General features: G+C 45.2%; 5 protein-coding genes across 7 annotated transcripts in view; 2 read left to right on the top strand and 3 right to left on the bottom strand.

Annotated features, from left to right (window-relative positions):
- The window catches only part of adamtsl3 (ADAMTS-like 3), a 113,051-nt gene extending 111,012 nt beyond the window's left edge, over nucleotides 1–2,039 (bottom strand). The window contains exons 1-2 of the mRNA XM_062549954.1: nucleotides 1,843–2,039; nucleotides 942–1,060 (exon numbers count right to left, since the gene is read on the bottom strand). Coding sequence (XP_062405938.1) covers nucleotides 942–1,046 — 105 coding nt within the window. The 5' untranslated portion in view covers nucleotides 1,047–1,060; nucleotides 1,843–2,039. The remainder of the gene's footprint in view (nucleotides 1–941; nucleotides 1,061–1,842) is intronic.
- A 1,562-nt stretch (nucleotides 2,040–3,601) lies between these two features.
- Nucleotides 3,602–11,473, top strand: lmnl3 (lamin L3). Of its 2 annotated transcripts, XM_062549770.1 has the most exons (13): nucleotides 3,602–3,712; nucleotides 4,002–4,413; nucleotides 4,755–4,911; nucleotides 5,010–5,135; nucleotides 5,486–5,656; nucleotides 6,590–6,715; nucleotides 6,920–7,140; nucleotides 7,556–7,769; nucleotides 7,890–7,997; nucleotides 8,412–8,528; nucleotides 8,898–9,011; nucleotides 9,119–9,173; nucleotides 10,388–11,473. In XM_062549770.1, the coding sequence occupies exons 2-12, from the start codon at nucleotides 4,025–4,027 to the stop codon at nucleotides 9,158–9,160; spliced, it is 1,785 nt and encodes a 594-aa protein (XP_062405754.1). In that variant the 5' UTR covers nucleotides 3,602–3,712; nucleotides 4,002–4,024; the 3' UTR covers nucleotides 9,161–9,173; nucleotides 10,388–11,473. The 2 variants fall into 2 exon arrangements, with proteins under 2 accessions (XP_062405754.1, XP_062405753.1); XM_062549769.1 differs by lacking the exon at nucleotides 9,119–9,173 and having other exon boundaries at nucleotides 10,388–11,471.
- Nucleotides 11,474–11,880: 407 nt separating this feature from the next.
- On the bottom strand, nucleotides 11,881–15,079 carry zgc:158785 (uncharacterized protein LOC791214 homolog). Its single transcript, XM_062549953.1, has 4 exons — nucleotides 15,042–15,079; nucleotides 14,629–14,833; nucleotides 12,807–13,013; nucleotides 11,881–12,094 (listed from the first exon to the last, which is right to left on the bottom strand). Exons 1-4 carry the CDS (start codon nucleotides 15,077–15,079, stop codon nucleotides 11,936–11,938), a joined length of 609 nt encoding a protein of 202 aa, XP_062405937.1. The 3' UTR covers nucleotides 11,881–11,935.
- Nucleotides 15,080–21,866: 6,787 nt separating this feature from the next.
- On the top strand, nucleotides 21,867–23,096 carry gjd6 (gap junction protein delta 6). The gene has a single exon (XM_062549952.1). It carries the CDS (start codon nucleotides 21,894–21,896, stop codon nucleotides 23,094–23,096), a length of 1,203 nt encoding a protein of 400 aa, XP_062405936.1. The 5' UTR covers nucleotides 21,867–21,893.
- A 312-nt stretch (nucleotides 23,097–23,408) lies between these two features.
- Nucleotides 23,409–27,764, bottom strand: part of sh3gl3a (SH3-domain GRB2-like 3a) — a 35,320-nt gene continuing 30,964 nt past the window's right edge. For both annotated transcript variants that reach the window (XM_062549303.1, XM_062549304.1), the window contains exons 8-11: nucleotides 27,505–27,629; nucleotides 27,254–27,286; nucleotides 26,707–26,775; nucleotides 23,409–25,698 (exon numbers count right to left, since the gene is read on the bottom strand). In XM_062549303.1, coding sequence (XP_062405287.1) covers nucleotides 25,493–25,698; nucleotides 26,707–26,775; nucleotides 27,254–27,286; nucleotides 27,505–27,629 — 433 coding nt within the window. In that variant the 3' untranslated portion in view covers nucleotides 23,409–25,492. The remainder of the gene's footprint in view (nucleotides 25,699–26,706; nucleotides 26,776–27,253; nucleotides 27,287–27,504; nucleotides 27,630–27,764) is intronic.

Genomic DNA, 27,764 nt, shown 5'->3' with positions numbered 1-27,764 from the left:
AAATGTCTCTTCCTTGTTCGAGCACAATGAAGTGATAGCATTACAAACCTGCCCAATCAGGTATGGCGAAATCACCACCAGTTTCACCAGCAATCCGCCTAGGTAGGCAGTCGACGTGGAAAGAACAGCAAGTCTATACCATGCACGGGCACGCAGTCCAATTTAGCAAACTGACATTTGCCACATGCTTGAGAATCCGTGTCAGTGGAAAAGATGACAGAACGGCGACAGGAGTATCCCACAGAAATATTATCCTCTGCACTCTGGATCGCAATCATGCCACACCAGTACCTGGTGCTAACTTCAACTCCATCGTCTGTCCATTCGGTCCATAAAAAGATCAGAGAGCTCTCTCGCTGCTTGCCTGCCTGCCTGCCCCGAGGAAACTATCCAACTTCACAATTAAAAGGTGGACTCAGGTTTCAGTGTATTCTGGTCACACACTCGCACACTAACACGCCAAAGAATGAGCACTTCATTCAGAGCCTCGACTTACTAACCTGCCATTTGCAAAGTGGAACTCTGCAGCCTATTGTGAGATTAAACAAGCCTTATGTTTCTGCCAGCTCTTCCATTAGGTGCTACGATATATTTAGCTCTCTAGGCAAAGGAGTCTTCTGTCTGCAGTGGTGTCATTCTTTAGCAAACTTACTGCACTGGACTATTGTCATAGCCTTTTTCTGTGACTAGATCACACCCTACTATAGTATCCGACCATATGTGGCCCTGACATTATTTTTAAAAACCTACCTAATAAAATAATAATAGCCTACTCGGAATAAATATGATTTTAGTATATTTCATGTACTAAATGAATGACACTGCTTCCCATGGTCACACTATAGACATACCAAGTGACTGAACCTATGACGGTGTATTGCACAGTGTCTGTCAACCTCCAGTTAAAACCAGATGAAATCTAGAAGTATATGATGCCATACCTGGACAGTAGTGATGATCAGGAAAACAGCCAGGTAAATCCATCTAAGAAACACCGTATGACCCATGGTAACCTTTCTGTTTCTGACAGGAGTGTGTATCAGCATTGCAGAACCTCAACCTGAGGGGGAAAAAAACGAAATGACCTCGAATGTTAACCATCAATGAGGCTCACAACACATACGTTTTAACAGACACAGGGATGAGCACTACCCAACAGTAAAATAATGTTTACACAAATATAACAATGCATCCATACTTAATGTAGCAGCCCGTTTGCAATACTCTGTGATAAACTTGCAGCATTCAGTATAGAATGCTATAGCTTCTCAGTGACATTACACTGCTGTCCCTAGATGCAGGGAACACAGGCATGGTTCGAACGTAGCTTTGCCTCAATACAAGGTACCCCTGTTGAACCCCAACTGCATTCTGTGCTGATACATCACCATGCGTAAAGCGGCAAGGCGATCAACGAGTCCCATCAAAATGAACTTCGAAGAATATAACATTCAGAAGAACCGTTGCAACATGTCCGCAATTTTAAAAACTGCGACGTTAATTAATATAAAAAATTCACAGCATTACACTGTTCCTCGAATGACAGAAAAGTAGTCTATTGCTGGGCACCTGTTTTTTACACATTTCAAAAGTGTGCATGGCAATCAACATTTATGATCTTGGTTATTGCGCAGCGATATGACACCATGCGAAAACGTAGATCTGCGATTCCTGTTCGTATAAACATCTACCTAGAAATTAACTGGTAACCCGGGCATGTTCAATATACCCAAGTCATTAACAAAGACAGTGTTATGTGTAGCCATTAATATCGTCTCAAGGCTATGCGCATTCCGAATTAGGCTACAAATAGAAGCAATAACAGTCATAACAGACGCTTACCTTCTCTCCACGGAAAACTCACGAAGAAATCCACATTTCTATTTAATATTTTACATGTCTTGTTTTAAAAGCACAGTAAACATATTACATCGTGAGTTAATGCATTCCTACGTTCGCCTATCAACCAATACCTCGTTTGTTACAAATTGACACTGGTTCGTTTATTTTATAGTCTATCTAACAACCCTCTTCGTAGGGTATCGACTACTCGCGAACTTCTCTATCGCTCGCTCGATGTTGCGAGTCTTCAGGCAGAATTAAAATAATGAAGTGACAGAAGTTTGTATGCTGCATACAGCTATCCCGCTAGGCGTCCCATGATCAGCACTGACGAAAAGTAACATCAAGGGGGAGAGGTTGGGGTGGAAGAACAATTAGACCAATAAGATTTCTATCCTCTCTTTTGGAACCATGTGGTCGTCTTTTAATCATAAAATGTTTTAATCGTCATCATTAGCATTTATAAGCTGAATGAGCTGGCTCTGTCATACCGCCATTTGGTGGAGAGGCCAGGTCATACTTGCTTTTTATGAGTCATAAGCGTATAACAACGCTCAGATATTCATTTCAGAAATCATATTTGAAGCTTTGCCACTATCAAAATATCCCTTGGAACAAATCCTGAATAAAGCCATGTGGATCCTGTCACTATTTATCATTAAGCATGCTCTTTAAGGTCCAACATCAAAGACTCTATCCGCAAGAAGGCACAGCGTGCCGCTTTATTATGAGGTGAAGAATAAAAGCTGGCACCGAAAACGGAGGTCTTTGACTTTCATTAACTTGAGCAGACCCGGGGTCTCCTGTAGTCTGCTATGGGTTTCACCATAAAGGGTCGCTCCAATCAACATTCTACATTCCTTCTTTCATTGTTGTCATTTTTTTTTAACACAGTACACTTTACTAAAGCACAAAAAGGCCTTATGTCAATTGTCAGAATGATTATTGATTGATTGTGCATGATGCGCAAAAAATGCAGGTGCGTCAAGGGAGTCTCTACGACTCAAAACAGAAAAACGTGATAGACTGCAGGTGGAAATCCCATAACCTCAAGATGAAATTAAATTTAAATTGATTCATGTGCCTTGATATCAAATTACTGGAATGGGTTGGAAAAACAAACAAAGCATAGCCTACCATCTGCACAGAGAGACAGACAGACAGTTGCCCCACAGATCCATGTAGGGCTAAAGACAATCTTCATGAACACTATAAACTAAACACCAAGTAGGCAACTAATTTTAAGAATTTACATAATTATGAGAATTAAGCATACTGCAGGGAGATTGCAATTAAACTGTATTCGCAGCATGCTTGATTGCTTGGTTGTGGTGCCCCCTGTTTAAGAAAACAGCCTCGAGAAGTATAATGGATGTGGCTCCCTCAGCCGTTCCTTAAATGTAAATGCAGTCTGAACTTTCTCTCTTTCGCCAAGTTCATGGAGATTAGTCACCTACAGAATTGTACAGTATTGTCCAATAGGCTACCGCGGATATCAATTCTGATCAGTGGGCAAATTTATCAAGGACCAATACAAACATGTTCCAAAAAAATGACAAAATACATGTCTATCTGTATTTTTTGTTATTGCCGGATAATTTGTAACCGTATTCAGTTTATGATAGAAAAACACAATGTGCGTCCCCGGGATCGCGCTGCGTAATAATACAAAATCCCCGATTTAAAAGGCAAAATCTACCGATATTTTTCCATCATGTTCCCTTTAAATTCCATTGTGACTATCCAGCGTGCTTCTGGTCTTGTGATATGACATCACTCCGTCCAAGACCCTCAGTCAGACAAGTCGTTTTCCATCAGCTAGCTACCAAACGCTACCACAATTCCTCGACCACAGCTGTTTGAAGACTGAGTTGAGTTCTATGTTTTAATTTCTTCTCGTAGGTTAGGCTTACGTCCATATTGTGTCGCAAGATGAGGTTAAAATTGTTTATTCATCACGACGCGGTGTGCGTTTGACAAGTGTTTAGGCTACTGCTCTGACTGGCTATTATTATCTCAGGCACTCAAGTTATTGGAGCTAATTCATTGTTTTGGCATCAAGGTTTAGCCAAATAAAATCAGAATGAGTTAATGGTAAAACCTATTGATCTCATTTGCTTTACCTTGGTCTGAATGGTAATTACCGTTGTTTCCCACAGTCCTTGCCTAAGGTGTGCTTACCATGGCCTCTGCCATCTCCACACCGGTTACCTCCTCGAGCCGGCCAGGGCGCTCCACGAGACGTACCTCCGCACCTGGGGTGTCTCCATCCGGCACGAGCCCCACGCGCATCACTCGCATACAGGAGAAGGAGGACCTGCGGCACCTTAACGACCGTCTTGCTAATTATATAGAGCGTGTGCGGCAGCTAGAGAATGAGAAGTCCTCCATGCAGCTTTTACTAGAGGAGAAATCAGAGTCCACTAGCAGGGAAGTTGGGAATATTCGACGTCTCTACGAGAACGAGCTCGCAGACGCCAGGAAGACTCTTGACAACACCGCTAATGAACGGGCCCGACTACAGATAGAGTTAAGCCAACTCGCTGAAGATCATAGGAAATTGCAAGCCAGGTATGTCATTTAAGATATCTTAATAATATGAGAATATTCTTTTGTATAGATTAGAGAGTACAAACAATTACTTGAGTATTGTTCATTTAATATCAGTCCCCATGAACTTACAAATCAGGCCTGTCCATAGCAGACTCTCTACCTATATTTGTGCATACTAAAAATAGCATACAATGAACACAATGCATAGCCTTAGGTATACACATATAGAAAGAACATTTGAGGGCGGCTCTGCATTTCCCTATCAATGCCTCTGTACAGTGTTGACAACTGTCTTGTCCTGGTAACTGATTTAACTGATTATGACTACTTTCTTGACCTCCCTGTATCTTCTCCACCAGGAATACCAAAAAAGAGGCGGACCTGGGCAGGGCAGCTGGACACTGGAAGAGCCTCGAGGCTGCGCTCAACTCCAAAGAGGCCGAGTACGCCAACTTGCTGGCCGAAAATCGGAATCTTGAAAGCGCAGTCACAGATCTCAAAAACCAAGTGTCAAATGTAAGGCCGTCGAACAGCAGCATCTCCCAGGGCTGGCTCTCCTGCACCAGACGAACCATGTCACTGATTGTGTTGTTGTCTCTGTGGTCACTTTGCAGTTGGAGGCTGCTCTGCAGAATGCCCAGGCTCAGCTCAATGAGGAGATGCTGCAGAGGGTGGATGCACAGAATAAAGTGCAGACCCTCAAGGAACAGATAGACTTCCAGAAGCACATGAGTGAGCAGGTATTTCAGGCTGCCATTTTGGTCTTTCTTTTGTCTTCACTTGGACAAAAATAGTTCCCTCAGTCATTCCAATAATAATAATAATAATCATTCATATGATATTGCAGTCCTATAAGTTTACAGTAAAGGCACACCACACACAAATAAGAGGTGAGAAATATAAATACAGAAACAGTGATATAGATAAAGCCATTTGTATGACAATTGTGAATGTCTACATTGCTGTCAGTGCTCCACCACTACTCTTTTGAGAGTGCTGGTTGAGTCTGATCCCTGAATGATGCTTCATGGTTGAGCAATGGTACACTGGGCATTAGACTACACAATGGTGCGTGTGTGTTTGTTTGCAGGAGGTGAGGGAGATGCGCACCCGCTATGAGAGTCGCCTGGTGGAGGTAGACACCGGGCGGCAACAGGAGTTTGAGAGCAAGATGGCCGAGGCCATGCAGGAACTGCGCAAGGAGCACGAGGCCCAGATCCAGCAGTACAGAGAGGAGCTGGAGCGCACCTTCATCGCCAAGGTACACCGCAGCCGTTACACCGGGCCCTGTGGGGCAGATTTACCATTCACAGCACACTAGCCAACATCTCAGGAGTGGCCTCTGCCACCATGATGCACTGTAGTGGCCAAGCTGGTAGAGAAGGTGACTAATATCTCAGTGAATGGGGCGGTGAAGTCGTTGCATGGTGATTTTTGCTCATGCAGTTTAATCATCAGGTTTGTATGTACCGGCAAAGATCCTTAAGGCAGAGCAAGATACGTCGTCGTAGTTCATGTCTATGGGCGCAAAACGGGGATCACTTCCTCTGCATAAAGGGGGTGTGTCATGCGTGTCATGTCCATAGACTTCAATGGAACAGCTCTGCATAAAGGGGGATATTGCCCCCCTCCCTCTTGCGATTCGGGTTCCAGGAAGTGGCTTCTCATGAAGTATCTTTCTCCGCCCTTAATGATCTTTGGTACCGGTAACTGTGTGAGGCAGTGTTGTTGGATAGCAGTCCGTCCACAAGAGAAATCTGAACAACATGCCGTGACAAACATGCCTTGTCTTGTGATGTCGTTGCTGTTTATTGTTTAGTGTTAGGAAAAATGTCCTTATCTGTTCAGCACTTTTTACTCTTGTGATAGGAAAGGTCTCACCCTGGGATAGCGAGAATCACACTATCGATGCCTCTGCATGTCTAGTATATGTGGAGAAATTGACAATAAAGCCGACTTGACTTGACTTGTTGAGCTGGGTTGTATAACAGGGAAGAGAGCCCAGGGATCAGGGATGCGTTAAAGGTATTTCAACTCAGAGTCAAAGATAGGTGCTGTAAGGTCAACGAGGAAACAAGTTCTTTGCTTTAAAAAAAAAAAAAAAAATGTCAAGCCAATATCCCTGCATACATCTTTTTATTTATTCTGTGTTGGTTAAACTTTGCACTGACTAACCGATGGACTGATCCCTCAGCTGGACAATGCTCAGCAGGCGGCTTCAAAGAATAGCGACGTTGCCTCGTCAGTACGGGAGGAACTCGCAACAACCCGGACCAGACTGGAGTCTCAGTCGTCTGAGCTGAGCCATCTTCAGAGACAGGTATTCCTCCCTCCACCCGACTGAGCTGAAGCACTGGCATGTCTCGTAAGCCTGTTAGCTGGGGAATGTAGTGGAACCATTTCCTACTGAATAGACTATGTGTCACTATGACTATGAGCACATGGGAGCGATCGCTAGTGTGAATGGGATGCTTTGTGTGTGTGTGTGTGTGTGTGTGTGTGTGTGTCTTGTGTCCGTGTGCAGAACACAGCCCTGGAGGCGCGGGTGATGGAGCTGGAGCAGACGCTGGACCGCGAGCGCGATGTGGCCCACCAGAGGATGAGCCGCAAGGAGCAGGAGATGGCGGCCATGAGGGCACAGATGCAGGCCCAGCTGGAGGACTACCAGAACCTGCTGGACGTCAAGCTGTCGCTGGACATGGAGATCAACACCTACAGGAAGATGCTGGAGGGAGAGGAGCAGAGGTGCTCGTCTCTAGCAGTAGCAGTGATGCACCACTAGGGGGCGTTGTTGCATTTAATGCAGCCAAGTTGTACTGCCAACTGTTGTATGACACTTCTTCTTTCCTACAATTTAGTTTTACATCCCAAATCAGTATTAAGCCACAGTGAATGTCAATACAGGTTTTGACTCTTTCCTAGTGGGATGGCGGTGCTGACAAAGTTGTGTATGAATTACGATGGGTTGGGTTGATCAAATTACTGTCATTGGTTCCCAGTGCTAATGTTTCCCAATGGGCACAACTCCAGTGACCACCTAAACTGATTTTTGGGGCTTCATAAGAGGAGACGTTTCAGTTACTGTACTTGATGTATAGGTAGTGTACATTGCCTCGTCTGTTGAGCGCATAATCTCTGTGTGTGTGTGTGTGTGTGTCAGGCTGAAGCTGTCACCGAGTCCCTCTGGACACGGACCGGTGCCACGCAGGCATGCCCACGGGGTCCGACGCATGAAGGGCGCCAAGAGGAAGAGAGAGAGCGGCCACTCCCCGTCCTACAAGATCACCCAGCAGTCATCGGCGCGAGGCAGCGTGTCAATCGACGACATCGACAAGGAAGGCCAGTACATCAGGCTGAAAAACAACTCTGACATGGTGAGATTGGCTTGACCCTCTCTGACTGTGCCCGAGGACATTTTCCTGATCCTATGACTCGCATTGTGACTTGAAGTGGGCTCTTCATGCAACAGATGCCTGTTTCTCGTTATTGTTCAGGACCAGCCTGTGGGCGGGTGGACCGTGTTGAAGAGTCACAGCGTTGCTCCTGAAATCTCCTTCCAGATTCCCTCCCCCTACATTCTGAGAGGTGGACACACCCTAACTGTAAGTTGAATGTGACCTCGGTCTCCCGCATCTGTGTTAAAGATGCTCTGTAGCCAGTAATTAACCCCTAAAATCTCATCTAGGTTCCTAACAGATGTGCGTTTTGCTTTTACGAAATACAAGATGCATGTTTTGTTTTTCTTGGAGTTTTTCTCTACTCCATCTGCCTCCTCTAGTTTCCCCTTCCCCTGATGCTGTATGCCACACCACCGGGTTGCCATCTCAGTTTGATAATGTTATCAAATAGCTAATGATGTTATGCTAATGTAAGATCATGTGTTCGCTTGCTTATCTTGTAAAGCTAAATTTGCTGATACGTCCTGAGGACCCTTACCTAAGAGACTGCTGTTTGTTCTGTGGTAATGTGTATGGATCTTAATCAGCCCTTGGTACTTGGATGTTGTGCTTTGCCAGGTCTGGGCTGAAGAGGCTGTTGAGCAGGCTCCATCTGGGGATTTGGTTCTGATGGGCCACAGGAGCTGGGGTCCAGTTGACGACGTCAGGGTCCTGCTGCTCACCACTCAGAATGAGGTACAGTGAAACCACTGATCTATAAAGAATATCTTATTCTTAATAGATCAGTGAGTAAAACCAGCAGAGCTCTTTTTAGAGGAGAGGAAATGCACTGCTCACTAACGCCCTGAGCTCCGACCGCAAAACATTTAATTTGGGAGACTCTGACTCTGACGAAGATGTAGTGAACATCAAAACTTTCATCTTTTCTGTGCATGATGCATTGAAAGTTAATATTTATAGTAAACATCTGTGTTGCTCCGGTATTCCCTCCTTCTTTAGTTTTGAGACTGTCCCTCCCTGTTGACACACCAGTTGCAGCAGAAACGCTAAGAATGAACCCTTTATGAACGTTTCATTTATGTTTTGGTGTGGTGTGTCTTGTAGGAGACGGCAGAGCGCAGGCTGGTGTGCGTGCGGCAGCGGCCGGAGGGAGCCGACTCGGACGAGGAGTTTGACGAGGAGCCCATCTCTGGCAGCGAGCTTCACCTCAGGAGACAGGTGAGCAACGCACGGGCACAGCATGACCACGCTGGGGCCGCTCAGCTGGACTGTAAAAACAGTACCAGAGTTCTTCTTAACGCTGTGGTTGTTTTGCCTCCATCAAGCCCAAAAGGAAGAAAAAGGAGAAATGTTGTCTGGTCTTGTGAGGCAGACGGAGGGGTAGGTGAAGCGATGGTTTTAACGGCAACGTCTCCACCCGCCTGACGCTCGCTTTGCTCTTCTTAATAAGCTGCTGTACTGGACACGCTGTGGCAGTCTGTGAATGGAGGAGTTCGGTGGTAGTGCGTTATAGCCTTAACAGGAGCTATAGGCTTACAGGCGTATAACCCACTTCCACTGAATTATGCTAAGCTAATAGCCTAACGAGCTAGACCCACATCAAGATGTAGGGTCTAGAAACTCACCATAGCAGGGGCTCAATCGGAGGGGTGGGATAAATGGTTGTCTTTCAAATTCCCTCTCCACGCAATAGGATAGCGCTAAACGAATCATCTTCTTATTTTCAAGTAGCAGCATGCCTAACAGTTGCAACTTCTGTTCGCAGGTCAGTTGTCATTATGTTAAGCCCACCTAGTACCAACTCTATACATGATGCGATTGGTCCAGCCCTCATTGAAAATGGCAAGCTCCCAAGTCAATGGAGAGTTGCTAGACTACCGCTAGAGGCGTCTAGATTTCCAGGCTACTAAGCTAACAGTGTCAGATTGCATTATTGCAAGTACAGAGTAGAGATGGGCATCCTCTTATCTAGTACTGATTTCTCAGGAAGTTGGCGTGTTCCTGTAGATGTTGTGTGATGTGCATACGGAACCGTGCTCAGAATGGCATTGCATGAGCTGGCTTCCTAACAGAGTCTCAAAGTCTTAAATGGGATTCTGCATGTATGCTTTTTATCCCTTATGCTAACACATGTGCGTGTATGTGTATGTCTGTTAACGTTTTTGTGTGAGTGCTTGGATATGTACCGTACTGTACTGTATGCCTGTGTGTGTGTATGTTAGAAAAAGAGAGTGCTTGGACGTGATGGGTATGCCTGTGTGTGTATGAGAGAGAGAGAGAGAGAGAGAGAGAGAGAGAGAGAGAGAGAGAGAGAGAGAGAGAGAGAGAGAGAGAGAGAGAGAGAGAGAGAGAGAGAGAGAGAGAGAGAGAGAGAGAGAGAGAGAGAGAGAGAGAGAGAGAGAGAGAGAGAGAGAGAGAGAGAGAGAGAGAGAGAGAGAGAGAGAGAGAGAGAGAGAGAGAGAGAGAGAGAGAGAGAGAGAGAGAGAGAGTGCGCTTGGATGTGTATGCCTTTGTCTGTAAGTGAGTGTTCAGACTTGCACACCTTCACAGTGGGCCTCTGCTGACTGCAGGTCTGCTCTGTGTGCCTTTTGCAGGGACTGGCAACGGGCAGCGAAGCCAGCTGTGCAGTCATGTGACACTTTTTTGTTACTGGAAAACCATCCTGTGAAGGTGCCACCATGGAAGGTGAAGGTTGAATGTGGATATGGTCTCTGGTATTTGACACCAAGCATATATCCAGTCTATATGGTTGGTGGTTATGTTTTTAGGGTCTGTCACTAGGTACTTACAGTTTGAATTTATACTAATAAAAATATAGTAAAATAGAAAAACTCAAACAGAATGAGTACTCTTTTTTTTTAACTTTGAGAAAAAAACGTTTCTTTCCATGTTATGGTACAGTCATCCTCTAAGCTGGAAGAGATGCCTTGTACTAAACTTGAAATGCCTTCTAATGTTAGGTACTGAGGAAATGTGACTGTGTGCCTTAGTGGAAAATGGCAGAAAGCACTTCTCCCGTGTACTGGTGTAGTAGATGTGTAGTTGTCTGGGATTTGAATGTGTCTCGGCCATGGGCTCGTCAGTCCTGTGTAGCTGTGCCAAGCAGGTGCTTTTTGCAGGCTTAGCGCTTTCTCCGTTTATTTGGGACTACTCGTTTGCACGTAAAGGCTGAACGGTGGCCACGCACTGGCTGTGGTTTCAACCAAAGTAATGGGTTGCTGCTGCTAACTGGGAACAGTTCTGAAAGTAGAGGGACTGCTTTCACTATAGGAATATGTGCTTTTGTTTTGGGGAAGCCCTCCCTGGTCAAAAATGAATAAGTTAATTATTATAAAATATGAAGCAAATGCTTGTCAAAAATAAAAGCATAATTATTTAACATAATGAGGACATAATGCATACAGTAAATATATGTTGATTCAGTCTCAAGTGCTTCATTTTATTTAAAGTGTAGCTCAATTAGATCTTTTTTTGCTTTCCAATCTTTTGAGGAACACGTGTTCAGTGTGTTGTCCAGGTTGTTTTGATACTGGGGGGTAATCGGTAAAATGACAAAAGTAGCTAAACAACTAGAACAGTACTGTACATGAACCTGAATCTTGCCTTTGACTGTCAATCCTACCTATTTATGACTTTTATTGCACAAATACATTGAGCACATTTGTATGAATCCAATAAAGATGGCGATGATGAATGAAAGTTCTGAGTTTGTGTGTTTTGTTTGTTTTTTCTTTTTGGTCAGTTTCAAGTATTTCCCAACAAGAGTACTGATGAGGATTTTTCAGTGAATTCCAGTGCAGATGTTGCCAAGTCATTGTGATGTTTTCAGTGGCCTACTCCAAAGAAAAGAATTCCTCTTTGCTGGGAGCATAGAAATGTGTTTTACACCAAAACCACCGACGTTGATTGTTATCCTTGTAATTGATTGTTTTCCTTTGAAACCGATTGTTATCCATAGAAAATGATTATTATCCTCAGGTTCAGAAACCCCAGTATGTTCCTCCAGTCAATCCTTTCAGTGTAATAGAAAAACAAGTCTTTACAAAAATAGTAAGCTTTGCCCCGAAGGAAGTTCCAAAAATTCTGGTGTGTTCAAAACACGCAATATAAAAGTTCGGTCCATCGTTAGCAGTCGTCCTCGGTCAGACCACGGTCTCCTTACTGGTGTCCTTACTGAGGAAGAAGAAGGAGAGGGCCTGCTGCTTGGCCTGTGTCTGTGGCGGCATGGGGATCTGCAGACGCACTCTCTGATTGGTCTCCTTCCACGTCCTGAAGAGGTGAATGTGATACCGCAGGGACACCTGCAGTAACATACAGCATCTCGCTTTACAATATTGCAGTGAAATGTCTATCCTTTCGTTATATCTACTTGTTTTCTGTCATATTCTTGTTCCTTCCAGTACAGAAATGTGTTGGAATAAAATTGTGCAGAGATGAACATAGAATAACAATGCACTTCAAATTAAAGCAACACTAAAGCACTTTTCCTCTGTCACACACGCATGCTATTTGTTTATCCAAATAACGATGTCCACAGACAAGGTAGAGACAATCTTGCATGATTTTATGAAAGTATGATGTATTCCGACAGCGAAGCAAGTCAAATTTGTAGTTTTTTATGTCTCATTCCATCAAACTACAGATCTGCTCCCCGAACTGGTAAGCTTACATAGTGCGGTTATAGCCAATAGAGGGCCGCGAAGTGAATGCAGAAGTGCCGTTCACCCTGTTACAAGTTAACAAACCACTGAAATTATTTTGGAAACTTTATTTTAAGATACAAAAAACTCTTTAGTGTTGCTTTAAGGTCCACAGTATTAAGGTTCTACCTAACAGCAATGCTTGTTTTTATTTATTTTATTTATTTATTTATTGCCATGACTCCATGTGCCTTTCCAATTGCCCCTCATACAGTAGGTGATAAATAAACTGATTTGAATTTAAAACAAACATAAAACAAAAGTAACAAACAACTTCAGTGAGGAGCGAGCGGGCAGGCGGACGGGCCCTTACCACAGTCCAGAAGAGGTATATGGTGAAGAGGGCCAGGGTGAGTGCGATGAGCCCCATGGCCTCCATGCTGTTGCTGTAGTAGAGGTCCATAGCGCCCTGGACGCACAGCCAGCCGGACAGGCTGGCCAGAGGCGTGATGAAGAGGAAGCAGATGGCGTCTCCGCACAGAGTTCTCCTCTGGTGCTGCATGGAGGGGGTGGCAAACCACTGACCAACACACACGCACACATCACAGACAGAGTGCCAGTATTAGAAGAGGACCACAGGACATATGGCTGCTTTGCATGTATCAACACTGGCCCAAGCTGACTGATTTTCTGGCTGACTGGCCTCTGGTAGTGGTAGTTATTGTTGTAGTATGTATTGTCACCACCCAAGGTGTCCTGTGCAATTTAGCTTGAATGTATTTCCTCCCTTTGTAAATAGCTTTGGATAAAAACAAAAAAAACATTTGAATAAATGTAAATGATTTGTACATCAAAATGTGCTTTTGTGGTTGATTCTGACAATATACTGTAGCTGGTGCTATATGAACCATCATCTGAAGAATCATGCATGGTGTTATGGTGCAGAAAGAGCACTTGTTGATTTCTGTGGTGAGTGTTCAGCCTTAAGATCTCATAGTGGTGTAAGCTCACTCTCTCTCATCGCTCCTCATCGGGTGTAAGTTATAAATAGTAGTTCTTGTCAGAATCAGGCTTGTCAGGCTTGAGCAAAATTCAGAATTGAATTGAGAATGACTCCTAAATTCGACTTGAGGTAAAAAAAAAAAAAAAAGGATGTAGAATTATAATTCGAATTTGAATTAAAGGAAGTAAAATTGAAATTCAATGAAATTCAAAGAAATTCATATACAGTACATAATTTAAGGGTAGTGTTTAACTATGAACTTTCATTCACAATATATGTCAGATATGATTGCAACAAACACACAACTTAGCCAATTCAAATTCAAATTCAACTTCCTGTTGGGTGGGGACAATTCAATTCAAATTCAAATTCATGAATTGAATGGAAGCCATTTCTAAAATTCGGAATTGTGCACAACAAGCCTGGAATCAATGATTGCGAGGTGTGTGACATTAGTGCCCTGTGCCTTGCCTTGTTCTGCACATGGCCCTAAATAATCAGCAGCTTAGGCCGTGCCAGTCACATATGTGATAAGAGCCATTAATATAACGTAATGCCCTGTCCTCTAGCCGTGGAAGGGAAACGCCATCTAATCTCATTTTCATACTAAGTGGCTTTGCGGTTAAAAGCAGGTGCGAGGACAGCCCAAGCTGAGCTCCAACGTGAAGCAGGGCTTCAGGAAGCCGTGTCCGTCCATCCGTCATGCCTGCCTGCCTGGGTGCTGCGCTGCACTGCGCGTCACAGCAGGCCTATCGGCCCCAGCAGCACACATGCATACAAGCATCACGTCTGAATGGAGAACAGTGAGCTTTTTTTGGAGCATTAACTGTTACGAAAAAAAAAAAACCTGAATGAACATTGATGTGGCTGAATACAGAATGTCCAGTTACGGCTGCAGGGACAATCCACTGAAATGAGTGAGCGTGTGAAAAGATAGACGTGTCCTTTTCAGAGATAACAGAGGAGAAACAAAACAAAAGAGACTCAGAAAAGAGACAGAGGCAGAAAGAGCGAGTGTGTGTATGTGTGATAGAAGGCTTTCTGTGGCTTTTGTGGGCGTTTGAATGCTAGGGTGTGAATGACCAGTGCAGCTGAGCTCGAGTTCATCTCTCTCTCTCTCTCTCTCTCTCTCTCTCTCTCTCTCTCTCTCTCTCACTCTCTCTCTCTCTCACTCTCTCTCTCTCTCTCTCACCTCAGTGAGTGGTTTTGGCAGGCGTTCCAAGGCAAACTGAAAGTGACAGAGCTCACAGCGGCTGGTGTTGGAGGCGGTGAGCCAGCGCTCCAGACAGGCCCGGTGCACCATGGCCAGCGAGCCCGAGCACTCGCACGGCGACAGCAGCTCCTCCACGCCGCTGCCCTCATGGCAGATGCGACAGAAGGGCTCGTCCGCACACAGGCTGGGGAGAAGAGGAACACACAAACACAGAAAACACCACGTAAACACACACACACACACACAAGCACACACACACACACACACACACACACACACACACAAATATCAGCCCTTGCAAGTCTAATCATTTATGATAACTTAGACTAGTCTGTTTCTACACGTATCCTATCCAATAAGACACCATATAAAATCAAAAACAGATTTCAGACCATATTGTCCATAATGTATATGCATATTTGTATACCATCCTCTGCACAATTGCTTTTTATGTAGTCTTGATCAAGCATGATCTATTGTCACATTATCTCAAACTCCACCTGCAGGCCTTTCCCCCACCCACCTGTTAGTGCTGGAGCTGTTCAGGCCGGAGAGGACAGGGTTGCATTGGGGCCCTTTGGGGTCCACCACCTCGTGTCCCTCGTGGACGGGCGTCTCTTCGTCCCCTGTGGGGTCCAGCTGAGGCTTGAGTAGAGTGACTGCGCTCACCGCCAACACGCTGGTGACCTCTTCACCGTCCATTGCTGCTCCATAGGGGGCCATTCACTCCACTCGGCTGAGTTCGACCTGAGACCGGTACAGACACACACACAGAGGTGTTTACCTTCACCCACGCAGGCGGCCCGGCAGATGTCAGTATGTCGGTGGCGCAGTTTTCTCACGAAAACAGTTCCCTTTCATGGGCATGCACTCTGAGAGACCCCAGTGTGTCTGAGCATTAGCTTATAGCCATCACACACTTCATTTGGATGCTCAGAAGCAACCAGCCAGGATTTTTTATTTTTTTTTCAAATGAATCATTTTAATCTCTTGAGCAGTCTGCTGGCTACTCCTCGTCTGCACCATAACAATGGGAGCACAGCCCACTGCCTTGAGTGATTTCCTTATCCTCTCTGTGTGGATCAGGATGGCGTATTTATTTGAAATTAAATGAGGGGTGTCAAAGACACATGAAAGTGAGTTAACAGCAGCCAGGGGCACCCTGCCTGAGGACATAATCCCCCCTCTCCACCACGTCTGCCCTGAATCCTCAAGTTTCTCAGTCGGTTTCCTCTATCCCTAAACAAGGTGCTGAAAAACACGGCAAAGACGGTGTGGTGTTTTTGCCATGTGTTGACTGTTTTCATCAGTTGTTTTTTTTTGCTTGGGAAACAGATTATTGTATTTTTTGTGTTTTCATTTAAGAATCAGAGTTGTTTAATTATTTATCTGATGCACTGCTTTATTTGGCTTCTGACGTCAGGGGAACTCATTGCTGTGATTATGAATTTTACATTGTTGTTTTGGTGCAATGGATAACACATGTCACAAATCAATAACAACTATTTTACTGTAAATTCCAACCTATAATTTTGAATCATTACTAAACCCACAGGCTATACAATAGCTTAATTCATAAGGAACATATACTGACTAACATGTTTAAAAAATTCCATAAACAGAACTACACATTCACTGTCCTTCATTGTTACCTTGCCTGTACAGGTGTACTATAACATCCCAATGGCAGTTTTTGCCATCTGTTCAGATGAGAAGAGATATAACTCTTTCATTCTCTTTCAACTCTTTTGTGCAAGGAATTCAGAAAGAAACACACCGTCTGAGGACTGTGTCTGAAGTGGACTGCAGAGAGAGGCTCAAGGATCCCTCATTATTCCAAATCCATTCACCTTTCAAATGAATGTGTGTGAGTTGGAGTCTTGTGTGTGTGTGTGTATACATGTATGTGTGTGTGTGTGTGTGTATGCACGTGTTCATGTATATGCATGAGTGTATTTTGCATGTGTGTGTGTGTGTGTGTGTGTGTGTGTGTGTGTAAATGTGTGCATGTCTGCATGCCTTCATGCACTCTTCAGCATGTTGTTGTTTATGTGTACTGTATGTGTGTGTGTGTGTGTGTGTGTGTGTGTGTGTGTGTGTGTGAGTGAGTGTGTGTAAGCCCGGCGTGAGTGGCTTAAGTGACATGTGGTCTTGCCGTGCCAGCTTTGATCTCAGTTTCACATGTGTACATATGGAGGGAGTAGAGGCTGACTGAGGAGCTGCTCTCGTAATCTCCATGTTGTGATCTCCGCCCGGATGTGTGTGAATTGGATAAGTCAACACAAACCCCCACAACAGCCCAGAGGTTCTTTAGCCAGTCGCCTCTCTGACTGGAATGGTCAGCCAGCATGTTGTGAGTCATAATGAACAATAAATGATCCTAATGAAAACTTCCTCGTACTGATCTTTGTACTAATGAATGATCCTTCTACTCACATGGTAATTTCATGAGGACATTACAGTTTGCATTGTACACCAGCATTAAGTATCTACTTTCTACAGTATACAGTATAGTGTATATATCTGCATATATTTGATTCCAACTGCATCATAACGTTTTGGCAAAATGTTACACAGTACCCGACTGAACAGAGGCCAAGAGAGAGAACAAGCCAATTAACTAAACTGCCAGCCCCCCACCTTCTTATCCTTCCTGTGTAAGCTTTCATCACTTGGGTTTAACTGTGTTAATCACATCCATATTAAACACCACCAGCAGCACCCACAACTTAGAAGTTCCGGGACACAGTGTGTCGAGACTGTACAATATGCATTTCAATTACACATCATACTCAGTAAGATGAAATCAATATGCATGTACTAACACAATCCGAGCAAAGAACAGTATTGTTGGCTGGGTAAAAAAAACAAATCAACTGATGTCTTATCAGGGGATGAAGATAAGATAACACTCACCTACAGAAAGAACACTATTATAATCACACACAACATTCTGTAGCTTCCAACCCAAACCCCAGAGATAATAATAATAATAAAAAAAAACAGCTGAAGTATGAGGGACTTACTTCTCATGTGGCCATGACGTTCCTCACGTCTCAAGCATTCCATAAAATAACAAGTAGGTAGTCCTGTGCACCGGCAGGCAAGCTGTCGTCTCTCCCTCTCTCTCCTCCTTTCCTTCCTCCCTCTCTTTCTCTCTCTCTCTCGCTTTCTCTCCCTCTCTCTCTGTCTGCCTGCGACGGCGAGCTCTCACTTCTGGGGAGCCACTCGGCAGACTGTTTCTCTTCACTGCTCAGATTAGCATTCAGCTCAAGGTTAGCGGTGAGAATAGATGGGGATTAGATGGGGGGGAGCAAGCACAGACTAGACGAATGGAAATCCTTTTCACATCACTGCAAGTTACACTAAGGGCACCAACTCTCTATAGCCACCTAATCCAGTTAGACGTCGCCACTGCCAACCCTTTCATTTCCTTGACATTATGGTAATTTAGCTGGGCTGTGACAGAGAAACTTTGGCTTCCACAGCATCAAAGTAATTGAGGGTAACACAACAAAATACAAAAACAGGATCCTGAGGTGGTCAAGGCAGTGTCTAATTTTAGAGCAGTGGTTAAGTAGCTGTTTATCTCTTTCTAAAAACACACACCATGAGCTTGCTTTCCTTGAGCTCTGACGTAACATGTACAAAGATTTATACTGTTCGCAAGATACAGTCCTCAGCCTTTCAGATATCACTTGCTTCAAATATTTGGTTAATATTTTCAAGCAGCCACAGGTTCTGTTAACTAGGTGTCATAGAGAGGTAAAGGCACCACAACTGTGGCCATAATCTAAGCATGATTATAAAGGTGTATTACATCCTCCAGTGTCCTGCATCATGGCTCTAAAAAGTGCTGTGCTCTCTCAGATGATTGTTACTACATGCGGGCAACCCATGATCTTGTGCACATGGGGAACCCAGAAGTTCCTGTTGGCCACAGTGGAGCGCTGCTGTGAGCCTATCCAGACCATGAGCAGATCATTACAGGGAGACAGTCGCTGCAGACATAAAGCGTAAGTAAGTGGGCTGCAGTCCTGGAGGCATTTCAACAACTTGGAAATTAAAGGGGACATTTATATCCTACTGGATGTTTTTCAAGCTGGCTCTGCAGTGATGTAAGAACCAGTGGAGTTAATGGAATCCTCATAATGGAAAAAGTTTAACTCAAAGTCTGAGGGCCCACAGCACAAAGAACTCTTTTTGTCTTGCTTTCTTGGAGCCATTGGGCTAAAAATGATTTTGTAGAGTCTTAAAAGACGGAGAAACGTGAGAAATCTCAAAATGCTGCGAAGGATTAGCAGCATAGGAGCAATAAAAGTGACCTTTCCATTCATACTTATGGCTTGTTCGCTCTTTATGCATTAGCTCTAAGCTAAGATGAAAGTCTAGCTGGGAGCCAGTGCAGCCCAGCGAGTGAGGTTGTGGGAGACCACTATTCTCTTTTCTCTTGGCGAGGCCGGGCCAGGGAGCAGTGAACAGGCTCTGGTCTCTCTCTCTCTTTCTCTCTCTCTCTCTTTCTCTCTCTTTTCTTCCCCCCTATCCGACTCTAATCCTATCTGCCATTCATTCACAAGCTGCCCCTCACAAAGCCGCGGGGGAGACGGACATCATTGTGAATTCCTTCATGAACAGTGCGAGAGGGTGAATAATTCCTTTGACACTTCTGGGACAGTATAGAGAGCCCAGACGCCCGCAGATTACCATTGGAATCAAAACAAGCGGCCGGGCCGCGGCGGAGGGAGAGGGACTTCCTCTTTCTCTAGGGGTCAGACGGAACGGGGGAGCGGGGTTCGCCTCTCTGCAGAGGTGCCGTGTCCGACTCAGGGTGCCTGGTGTGTGTGTGTGTGTGTGTGTGTGTGTGCCTCAGGGCGCCCAGTGTGTGTGTGTGTGTGTGTGTGTGTGTGTGTGTGTTTGCGACTCATGGCACCTGGTTTGTGTGTGTGAGAGAGACACACAGACACCCGGTGTGTGTGTGTGTGTCCGACTCCAGGCGCCCGGTGTGTGTGCAGACCCATTGTTGACGTGAGGAAAGGAGGCCGGGATAATCTCATCAGAGGCGTGACTAGACGGCCACGTCAAGCGCCCCACATTAATGCGGCGCGGATCGCCTCCCGTAAAGTTTCACGATGGCCATTTTTTAAAATGCAAATGCGCTGCAGGTCACCCTGCCGTTGTGCTGCCGAGGTAGCTTGGGATCAATAGCTTGGGATCAATAATGAGACAGGGACAGGGGTATTGTCTGAAGTCCTCCAGAGACCAGATGACCGATGCTTTATGTGTCCATATGCTGGGACAAGAACAAGTGAATACCACTCTTTCATGCCATGAAAAGAGCTTGGGAGAGCAGGGTGGAGTGCCCTACACCATATAAAGCAGAGGTCAACACTAAACCATACTGCACTGTGCACTTTGGGCAGCCTGCAATAGCCATTAAGTTGCAAATAGCCTCTAACGTCTCTTAATCCTGGCATATTTGAACAAGAATTAGTTGGGAACAGACTTTATATCGGACCTGCATGAGTGTGTGTGTGTGTGTGTGTGTGTGTGTGTGTGCGTGTGTGTGAGTGTAGGTGTGCATGTGTGTGTGTGTATTAGTGTGCATTAGTGTGTGTGTGTGTGTGTGTGTGTGTGTGTGTGTGTGTGTGAGAGAGAGAGAGAGAGAGAAGGAGAAAGAGAGAGAGCGTGTGTGTGTGTGTGTGTGTGTGTGTGTGTGTGTGTGTTTGTATCTGTGTGTGTGGCTAATATACGCGTTTGTGCCGTGATGTGATTTTGTTTTGTGTCGCTCGTGTCAAGTGACAGTGTGACCAGACACCCTTGACACGGCTGCTGGAGGTTGGGCCGGCCACGCGGGGAGAAGCCCCAGCTGAGGGGACCCTTCCTGGAAGCCCTGCCAGACAGACACATGGCCCTGCTCTGCTTTGTTCAACACTCTGTCAAACTGGACAGGCCCATTGAGGAGCCAAGACCCCGCCAGACTAATCTGATACCTGGGGCTGGACGAGGAGGGGGGGGGGCAGGGGGGGTGGAGAGGCAGTCGGGGGGCCATCGATAAGGCCTTTAGTCACGGCGACCATTCTAACATTAGGTTTGCCCCTGTCCAGGAGTCCCTGCCTTTTACAGCCGGTGAGACTGAGCTCTTGGCATGTTAGGTGAGAGATGTCTAACTTCAAATGGAGGTTCATTTTAATATCACTGAGGTAAGAGACCTGACAGACTTCCATCCTGCTGCTAGTGCTGCTGCTGTTGCGAAGCAGGATTTTACAATCATTAGTTATACTACCACTGATATAACAGAGCTTCTGTGAGAGATACCTGGTGTTAAGGGGGTCAGGCTACCTTTTCAAAATAAGCTGTGCTGGTCATTGGACACCAATAGGCTTTTAAAGAGCGTTTTCAAGGGAGAGATAACAGGCAGACCAGGGTCAGGAGGAGGTGTGAAAAAACAATTTGAGAACCTTTGAGACTTTTTTTCCAGCAGGACTTTTTTTAGGTTGGGAAATAGATTATGTTTCTGTTTGTTTTCCTTTAAGAATTATAGTTGTCTTAAATTAAATGCACTTATTATTTCTCAGAAGTGATTGTGAATTTCATATTATTGTTTTAGTGCAATGAAAAGCAATTTGTCCATAAACCAATAAAATTAACTATTTTATTGTAAATCCCAATTTATCATTTTTAAATCATTACTAAACCCACAGGCTATAAAACTGCTTAATTAATAGCATTATTTCATAAGGAATGTATACCTACTTACATGTTTCAAAAACTCCACAAAACTACACACTCACTGTGCTTCATTGTTACCTTGCCATTGCAGGTGTACTATAACATCCCAATGGCAGTTTTATAGTCCCCATAAATAAGAGACATTAAATTTAGCGAGGTATGACTTACTGCACCACTGCTAACATTTTGCACAGCCCTATTACGACTTAGAACTAAACGCGTTGGCGTTTATCTGAGACATATTTTTAAATGCCTGCCCCTGGCCCCCCGGTGGCGTAATCTATAAAGAATGTTATCAGGCGGTGCTATCAGAGGCGTCCTCAGAGCCAGGAAGAGTGCAGTCTCTTGAATCGTTTTTAAATGGAGTCTGAAGACAAGAGAGAGCCCATCATGTGACTCGTGTCAAGTGGGGCCCGGGAGCCACAGGCTGGCCCTGCCGGGAGCCTTATCTCTGAAGGAGAAAGGGATGGCTCAGTGCAGCGCTGGGTCCACAGCTCCAGGGCCCGGCCTGTAACATGAAAGCGCCTGTGCAGAGCAGCGCCAGGGCTAAAGTGGATCTATTTCAAGTGGTGTATTTGAGGAGGGTCTCTCGCAGCAGAGACATGACGGAGTGGACGCTGCTCAAGCGGCTGCTGGACGCCGTCCACCAGCACTCCACCATGATCGGCCGCATCTGGCTCACCGTCATGGTCATCTTCCGCCTGCTCGTCGTGGCCGTGGCCACCGAGGACGTGTACGCCGACGAGCAGGAGATGTTCGAGTGCAACACGCTGCAGCCGGGCTGCCGCAACGTGTGCTACGACGCCTTCGCGCCCATCTCGCAGCCGCGCTTCTGGGTCTTCCAGATCATCACCGTCTCCACGCCGTCGCTCTGCTTCATCATCTACACCTGGCACAACCTGTCCAAGCAGCACCCGGAGGCCAACCACGCCACCGGCACCGGCAGCGGCAGCGACGCGGGCAAGGAGGAGAGCCGCGAGGCGTACGCCCGCAGCTGCGACTCGGACAGCTGCTCCATCAAGTCCCACCGGCACCTGGGCCACAGCTTGGCAAACGTGCTGGAGGGCATCGCCCAGAGCAACCTGAAGAGGGTCTGCGCCTCCGCCACCAAGAGCCGGCTCTGCCGAGACCCGACCGGGGCCAAGTCGGGGGTTCTGTCCAAGTACTACATCCTCCACGTCTGCTTCCGCGCCGTGCTGGAGATAGGCTTCGTCTTTGCCCAGTGGCTGCTGTTTGGTTTCCAGGTCCCAGCGCACTTCGTCTGCATGTCCTTCCCCTGTTCCCAGCGCGTGGACTGCTACGTGTCGCGTCCCACCGAGAAGACCATCTTCCTCATCTTCATGTTCGGCGTGGGCATCTTCTGCATCTTCCTCAACTTCCTGGAGCTCAACCACCTGGGCTGGAAGAAGATCACGCGGTCAGTGAGGCTGAAGGACGGCTCGTCCTGGAGGGGTTACGAGGCCATCAACCAGGACAGCCACTCGATCGCTTCGCTGACCTTCAGGGACGTGACCAGCACCACCTCGCTGCCGACTCTGGACCTGGTGGTGGACCACAGGCCAGACTGGACCTGCGCCGGGAACTGCACGCCGCTGAAGGAAGAGCAGGACGAGAGTTCGCAGAACCCCGCGGGGAATCCGAGGGCAGCGCAGTCCCTTAGGAGCAAGGCACACAAAGGGCGGCTCTCAAAGCAGAGGAGCACTGAAGTCTGGATATAAGCTGCATATAAAGGATGAATCCTAACACTGAAATGGATTTGAACAGCTCTAAGTGAAATGTTTTGGGTTTTTTTCCTGTCGCACTGGGTGAGTCTTAAACAAGGCCTTTGGGTGGATTTAAAAGGTTTTGTGGCACATTAGAACACTGGTATTAGTGAAAGTTGACTGTGATTCTTGTTTTTGAACAAATGAACAATTGCTGCTATTAGAATTTTTTTTTTAACAAGTGAACAATTGCATAGTAGAAATGTAGCTATTTTTGGTGTGAAGTGATTGAAAATGTCTGCCATATTCTAACAGAAACTTGACAACTTTCAGATGGTCTTTACTCTTCATTTATTTATGCAATATATGTAATAATATATTCATTTACAACACCTATAAAACACTTTGTATAAATTATGCTACAGAACAAAAGACAAGAAAAAAGACAAAAGGATCTCATGCACAGCATCCGTTGCAAGTCTGTATTGGTTTGGAAAGGCGTGCTGTGTAGAGAGGTCAAGGCTGAGGGGCCGGTGGGGGGAAAGCTGGAGAAATTACAGTGTCAAAACAAGACAGCGGTCAGTAGTGTGGGCAAACCATATGCTTTCAAACAGTGATCGGGATTCTGGACGTACACACATACATACACACACATACACACACAGGCACACACAGACACACACAGACACACACACATACGCTCCAGCACTGAGTTCTCAGTCTGGAGACCCTCCATGAAGAGGCATCTCCGGTTCTCTCCTGGGTTCTATCATTGCTCCATCGTCTCATGGTTGATTTGGATAGAGAGGAGTGGGTGGTTACACAGGGTATGGCTCAAAGCAAAAAAAGGAGGAGGAACATACATCTAGGTGTCTTTCAAGGAAAGTCCTCTCCCTTTTTTTCAGTTCTAGCATTAAGACTTGAAGGCATGATATCAAGGTCACAAAAATAGCTTTGTTCGTTATCAAAATCACATAAAAAGGGATCCACACCCTCGTCTTTAACATTACTCAACTGTGAATTGTCCAGCAAAAACAACAGTCAAAGCAAAGCAAAACAAAACAAAAAACAAAAAAAGGCAACAGAATAAAAACGACAGTGACCGATGATAACAACTAACTCGTTGTGACTGGTGACACAGAAGGGGTGTGTGAACACACTGACACATGATCAATCCATTTTCAATATGAACAAGTACAAACATTTCCTTTGTACATCCTGACATACATAGTTTGCATGGCATTCTCTAAATATGGCATCACCCTGAAACATAACCGAGCTAGCAATTTAAACATTTATGTATGGTAACATGAAAAAAGCACAACTGTACAGTCCATTCCATACTAGGTGGAATGGGTACAGTATTGTCAGTTAAATTCGATTGATCAAGCGCTGTAACCAAAGAGCTTTTTTACTGCCTCCATTCACAGAGCAAGCACAGGACTGAGACTGAAGACATAGCACAAAGTAGATCTTGTTGTTCTTGTAGCTTCCTTCAATCTAATACACTTGGGCAGACAGCACAAAGGCAGGCCTATAGTACAAAAGTAGGAATTCAGAAGTCTATGACATTCTATATTCATCATTCATCAGAGATGGTCTCGCGGCGGTGACGATATAAAAGTGGTATCTCCTAAGCGATGCTGAAGCGCAACCCTTGATGGGAAGAGGGAGGAAAAACAGGAGGACAATAGAGCAACCTGTGCACATCCAGGGGAGGAGATTCTAAAGCTTTAGTGCAGTACAAACACCATTGAAAAAAGCACTTGAACGGTAAGTGTAATACAGTCTTTTTTTTTCCATTTCTTTTTTTTTACCCTACCTGACACAAAGCTTGTGGCACTTACTATGATATATTCTGCATCACAATAAGTAATACCATGTAAACAGACAGGACTTGATAGGAGGACATTCATTGAGTTGCAGTTCAGAAAACTCACAGTTTAAAAATGTGTTTTTTCATCAAACACTTAAGACCACGGCAGGCAGGTACAAGTAAGTTCCACATTTGAGCAGAAATATACAGACAGCCTAAGAACATACCAACCCAATAAAATGCACCACGTCTTAAAAAAGGAACAAAACAAAGAAAAAGAAAAAGATGAGAAAAAGGCGCAAGTAACTTCAGAGCAAGAATGAATTCCAACGCATACACAGATCTTTACTGCATACCACAAACAGAAATACTGATCTAAAGTGTGTGATAAAAAAACAAAACAAAAACGTACAAAATAAATAGGGAGGAGGGGAGGGAACAGGACAACTCTTTTAAAAATGTCTGTGGAATAGCAAGGCATCCGCTGAGCAGGGCCGAACACAAAATCAGGCAAGTCAGAGTGTAGGGGGGGGGGGGGGGTTCAGTGACCCCCAGTGTTGGACTGTTGGGCAGAGGGCCACGATCGAGGTGTCTCTCACTGGGGCAGGGGCACTAGGACCTCCACGTAGTTGATGGGGAAGAAACCCGACTCGCCGTTGATCATGCCCTCGTACCAGTTCTCGTCGATCTGGTTGGTGAGGATGATGATGTCTCCCTCCTTGAAGCCCAGCTCGCCTTCGTTCTCCGGCTCGAAATCGTAGAGGCAGCGGCAGCAGGGCTGGTCCATGTGCATTTCGGTGTCTGGGGGGGGCGGGAGGAACACATGGGCTTTAACACCACAGGCTCAAATACACAATGCCATCACACACACTGACCAAACCCAAACCAAGACCCTGCAGGGGACCAGCGAGTAGGACAGCACTCCACTCCCTATGTATAGTTGGGATGCTGCTCTAACAGCTGCTCCAGTGAACCAGGCCTGTCTGTGCCATCAGTCCATTACAGGAACACTCCACCGTTTTTTCATATTAAACTACGTTATTCTCGTAACTAAGACGAGCTGAATGAACTGGGCTAGCTAAGTGCTATAAAAGCAGCACCGCGCGCCAGAGCCATTGAGTGCATGCATTGAAACGCGAGAGAGGTATGTATCAACTCGTCTTAGTTAATGGAATAACGTAGTTTAATATGAAAAAAAAACGGTGAAGTGTTCCTTTAAAGACAGCTGTGTCAAATACAACTGAACTGACTATATATCACAGAAGTTTTCAAGTGCAGAAATCATCAGAAATTAAAGAGAGTCATCTCGAGTCAAGAGATCATTCATGTCTGACATTCTTACTTTACAAACATTTAAATCAAGAGAATTGCGTGCAGATGTCACTAAAATGACCTTTGCAATAAAAGCAGTACAACCAGTGACGGTTACTCAGAGGAGGTTTTGGTATGTTTTAGAAATATGTAACATGCAGCGGGCTGCCAATGCTCTGAGCTGAAACAGAACTAGCTTGGGAGTGCCCCAGGCTCTGTAATAACGGATCCTATATGTGAGGAAAAACAAAACTCACAGAAAAGGAAACCAGTTATGACTAGATCTACCTGCCAAGAATGTGTGTGAACGACTCAACATTGTAGCATGCCTGCAGGAGGTGGAGGTACTTCACAGAAGACACATGAAAGTGTATCTGTTTGACTGGCGTGGTTTGAGAATGATGGTATCGCAGACTACACTTTCTTGATTAACAGACATAGCGGTGTGAACATCAGTGAGGTGGAGAGAGGAAATCAAATGGATGGGTGGATACTTACAGCTGCCATCTGGACTCTCAGACCATGACTGAGGCATGGGGGTGAACTGCTCGACTGGATAAGAATGGGCTGGATGACGACACAAGACAAGGAGTGGGACACAGACATAGACACAGACACAGATGCACCGACAGACAGATGTGTGATTTTCAGACACCAACACCACAGTTAAACACACTGGGCTCTAAGTGCATGTGTTAATGCAAGCGCAGCCAGGGTGTTATGCCAAAAAGTATCTTAAACTGGTAAAAGTGTTAAACCTTTGGATCGTCATAGGCCTACATGTTACTGTCAAATCTGTGGTTATGTCTAACCATGACCACAAGATGGCAGTACAGACAAAATGTTCAGACAGGGCGACAGGAACGTTATGATCAAGCAAGGCTTGTTGAATAACCATTCAGAATCGACACACTATAGCACACTAATTAGAAACATTAACATATAAGAGCGTTTAGATATCCATGTTTTGAATACAGCAGAGTTCAAAGGGTTTAAATGACAATTTGTGGAAATTTGTGAAATGTGGAAATGTTATGACACCTACTGTTGCCATTTAAACTGTGGTTGGTCTGGTGATCTGTAGGGGACAATGGACTGGTTACACAGATAAATAAAAAAGGCCTCACTGGAGAACAAACTAACAAGTGAACAACAACAAAATAATCAAACACACAAACACAAATGTCATACCACAAAACAACCAAGGTATGCAAAGTCAATGTATGAAACAAATAGCAGCATGCATCATGGCACATAGCTTGAGTGCTAAAGCTGACTCGGGGTGGGCAAGCCTACCTGTTGACTTTACTGATGAGCTGTATGATAAACCATTGTGTTGTGTGCTGTTGATGGACTCCAGGCTGCTCATGATGGACTTTGGCTTGAACTCTTTCTTGGGCCGGCTACTAGCCGTGGCTATCCTGTCAAGATTCAACAGAGATCGACCCCGTTTAGCTCAGATAAGCCAAAACTGTGCAATCAATGTACGCAAACATTTATGTGCATCATGGTATGTGCCCCTGTGGCTTTCTAGATAGCAGATACAGACTTTCAAA

This window comes from Sardina pilchardus, chromosome 11 (genome assembly GCF_963854185.1).
Source record: "Sardina pilchardus chromosome 11, fSarPil1.1, whole genome shotgun sequence".
In the NCBI taxonomy this organism is placed as follows: domain Eukaryota; kingdom Metazoa; phylum Chordata; class Actinopteri; order Clupeiformes; family Clupeidae; genus Sardina; species Sardina pilchardus.
Note: the sequence above shows the minus strand (reverse complement) of the source record. Positions and strands in the feature narration are given on the sequence as shown.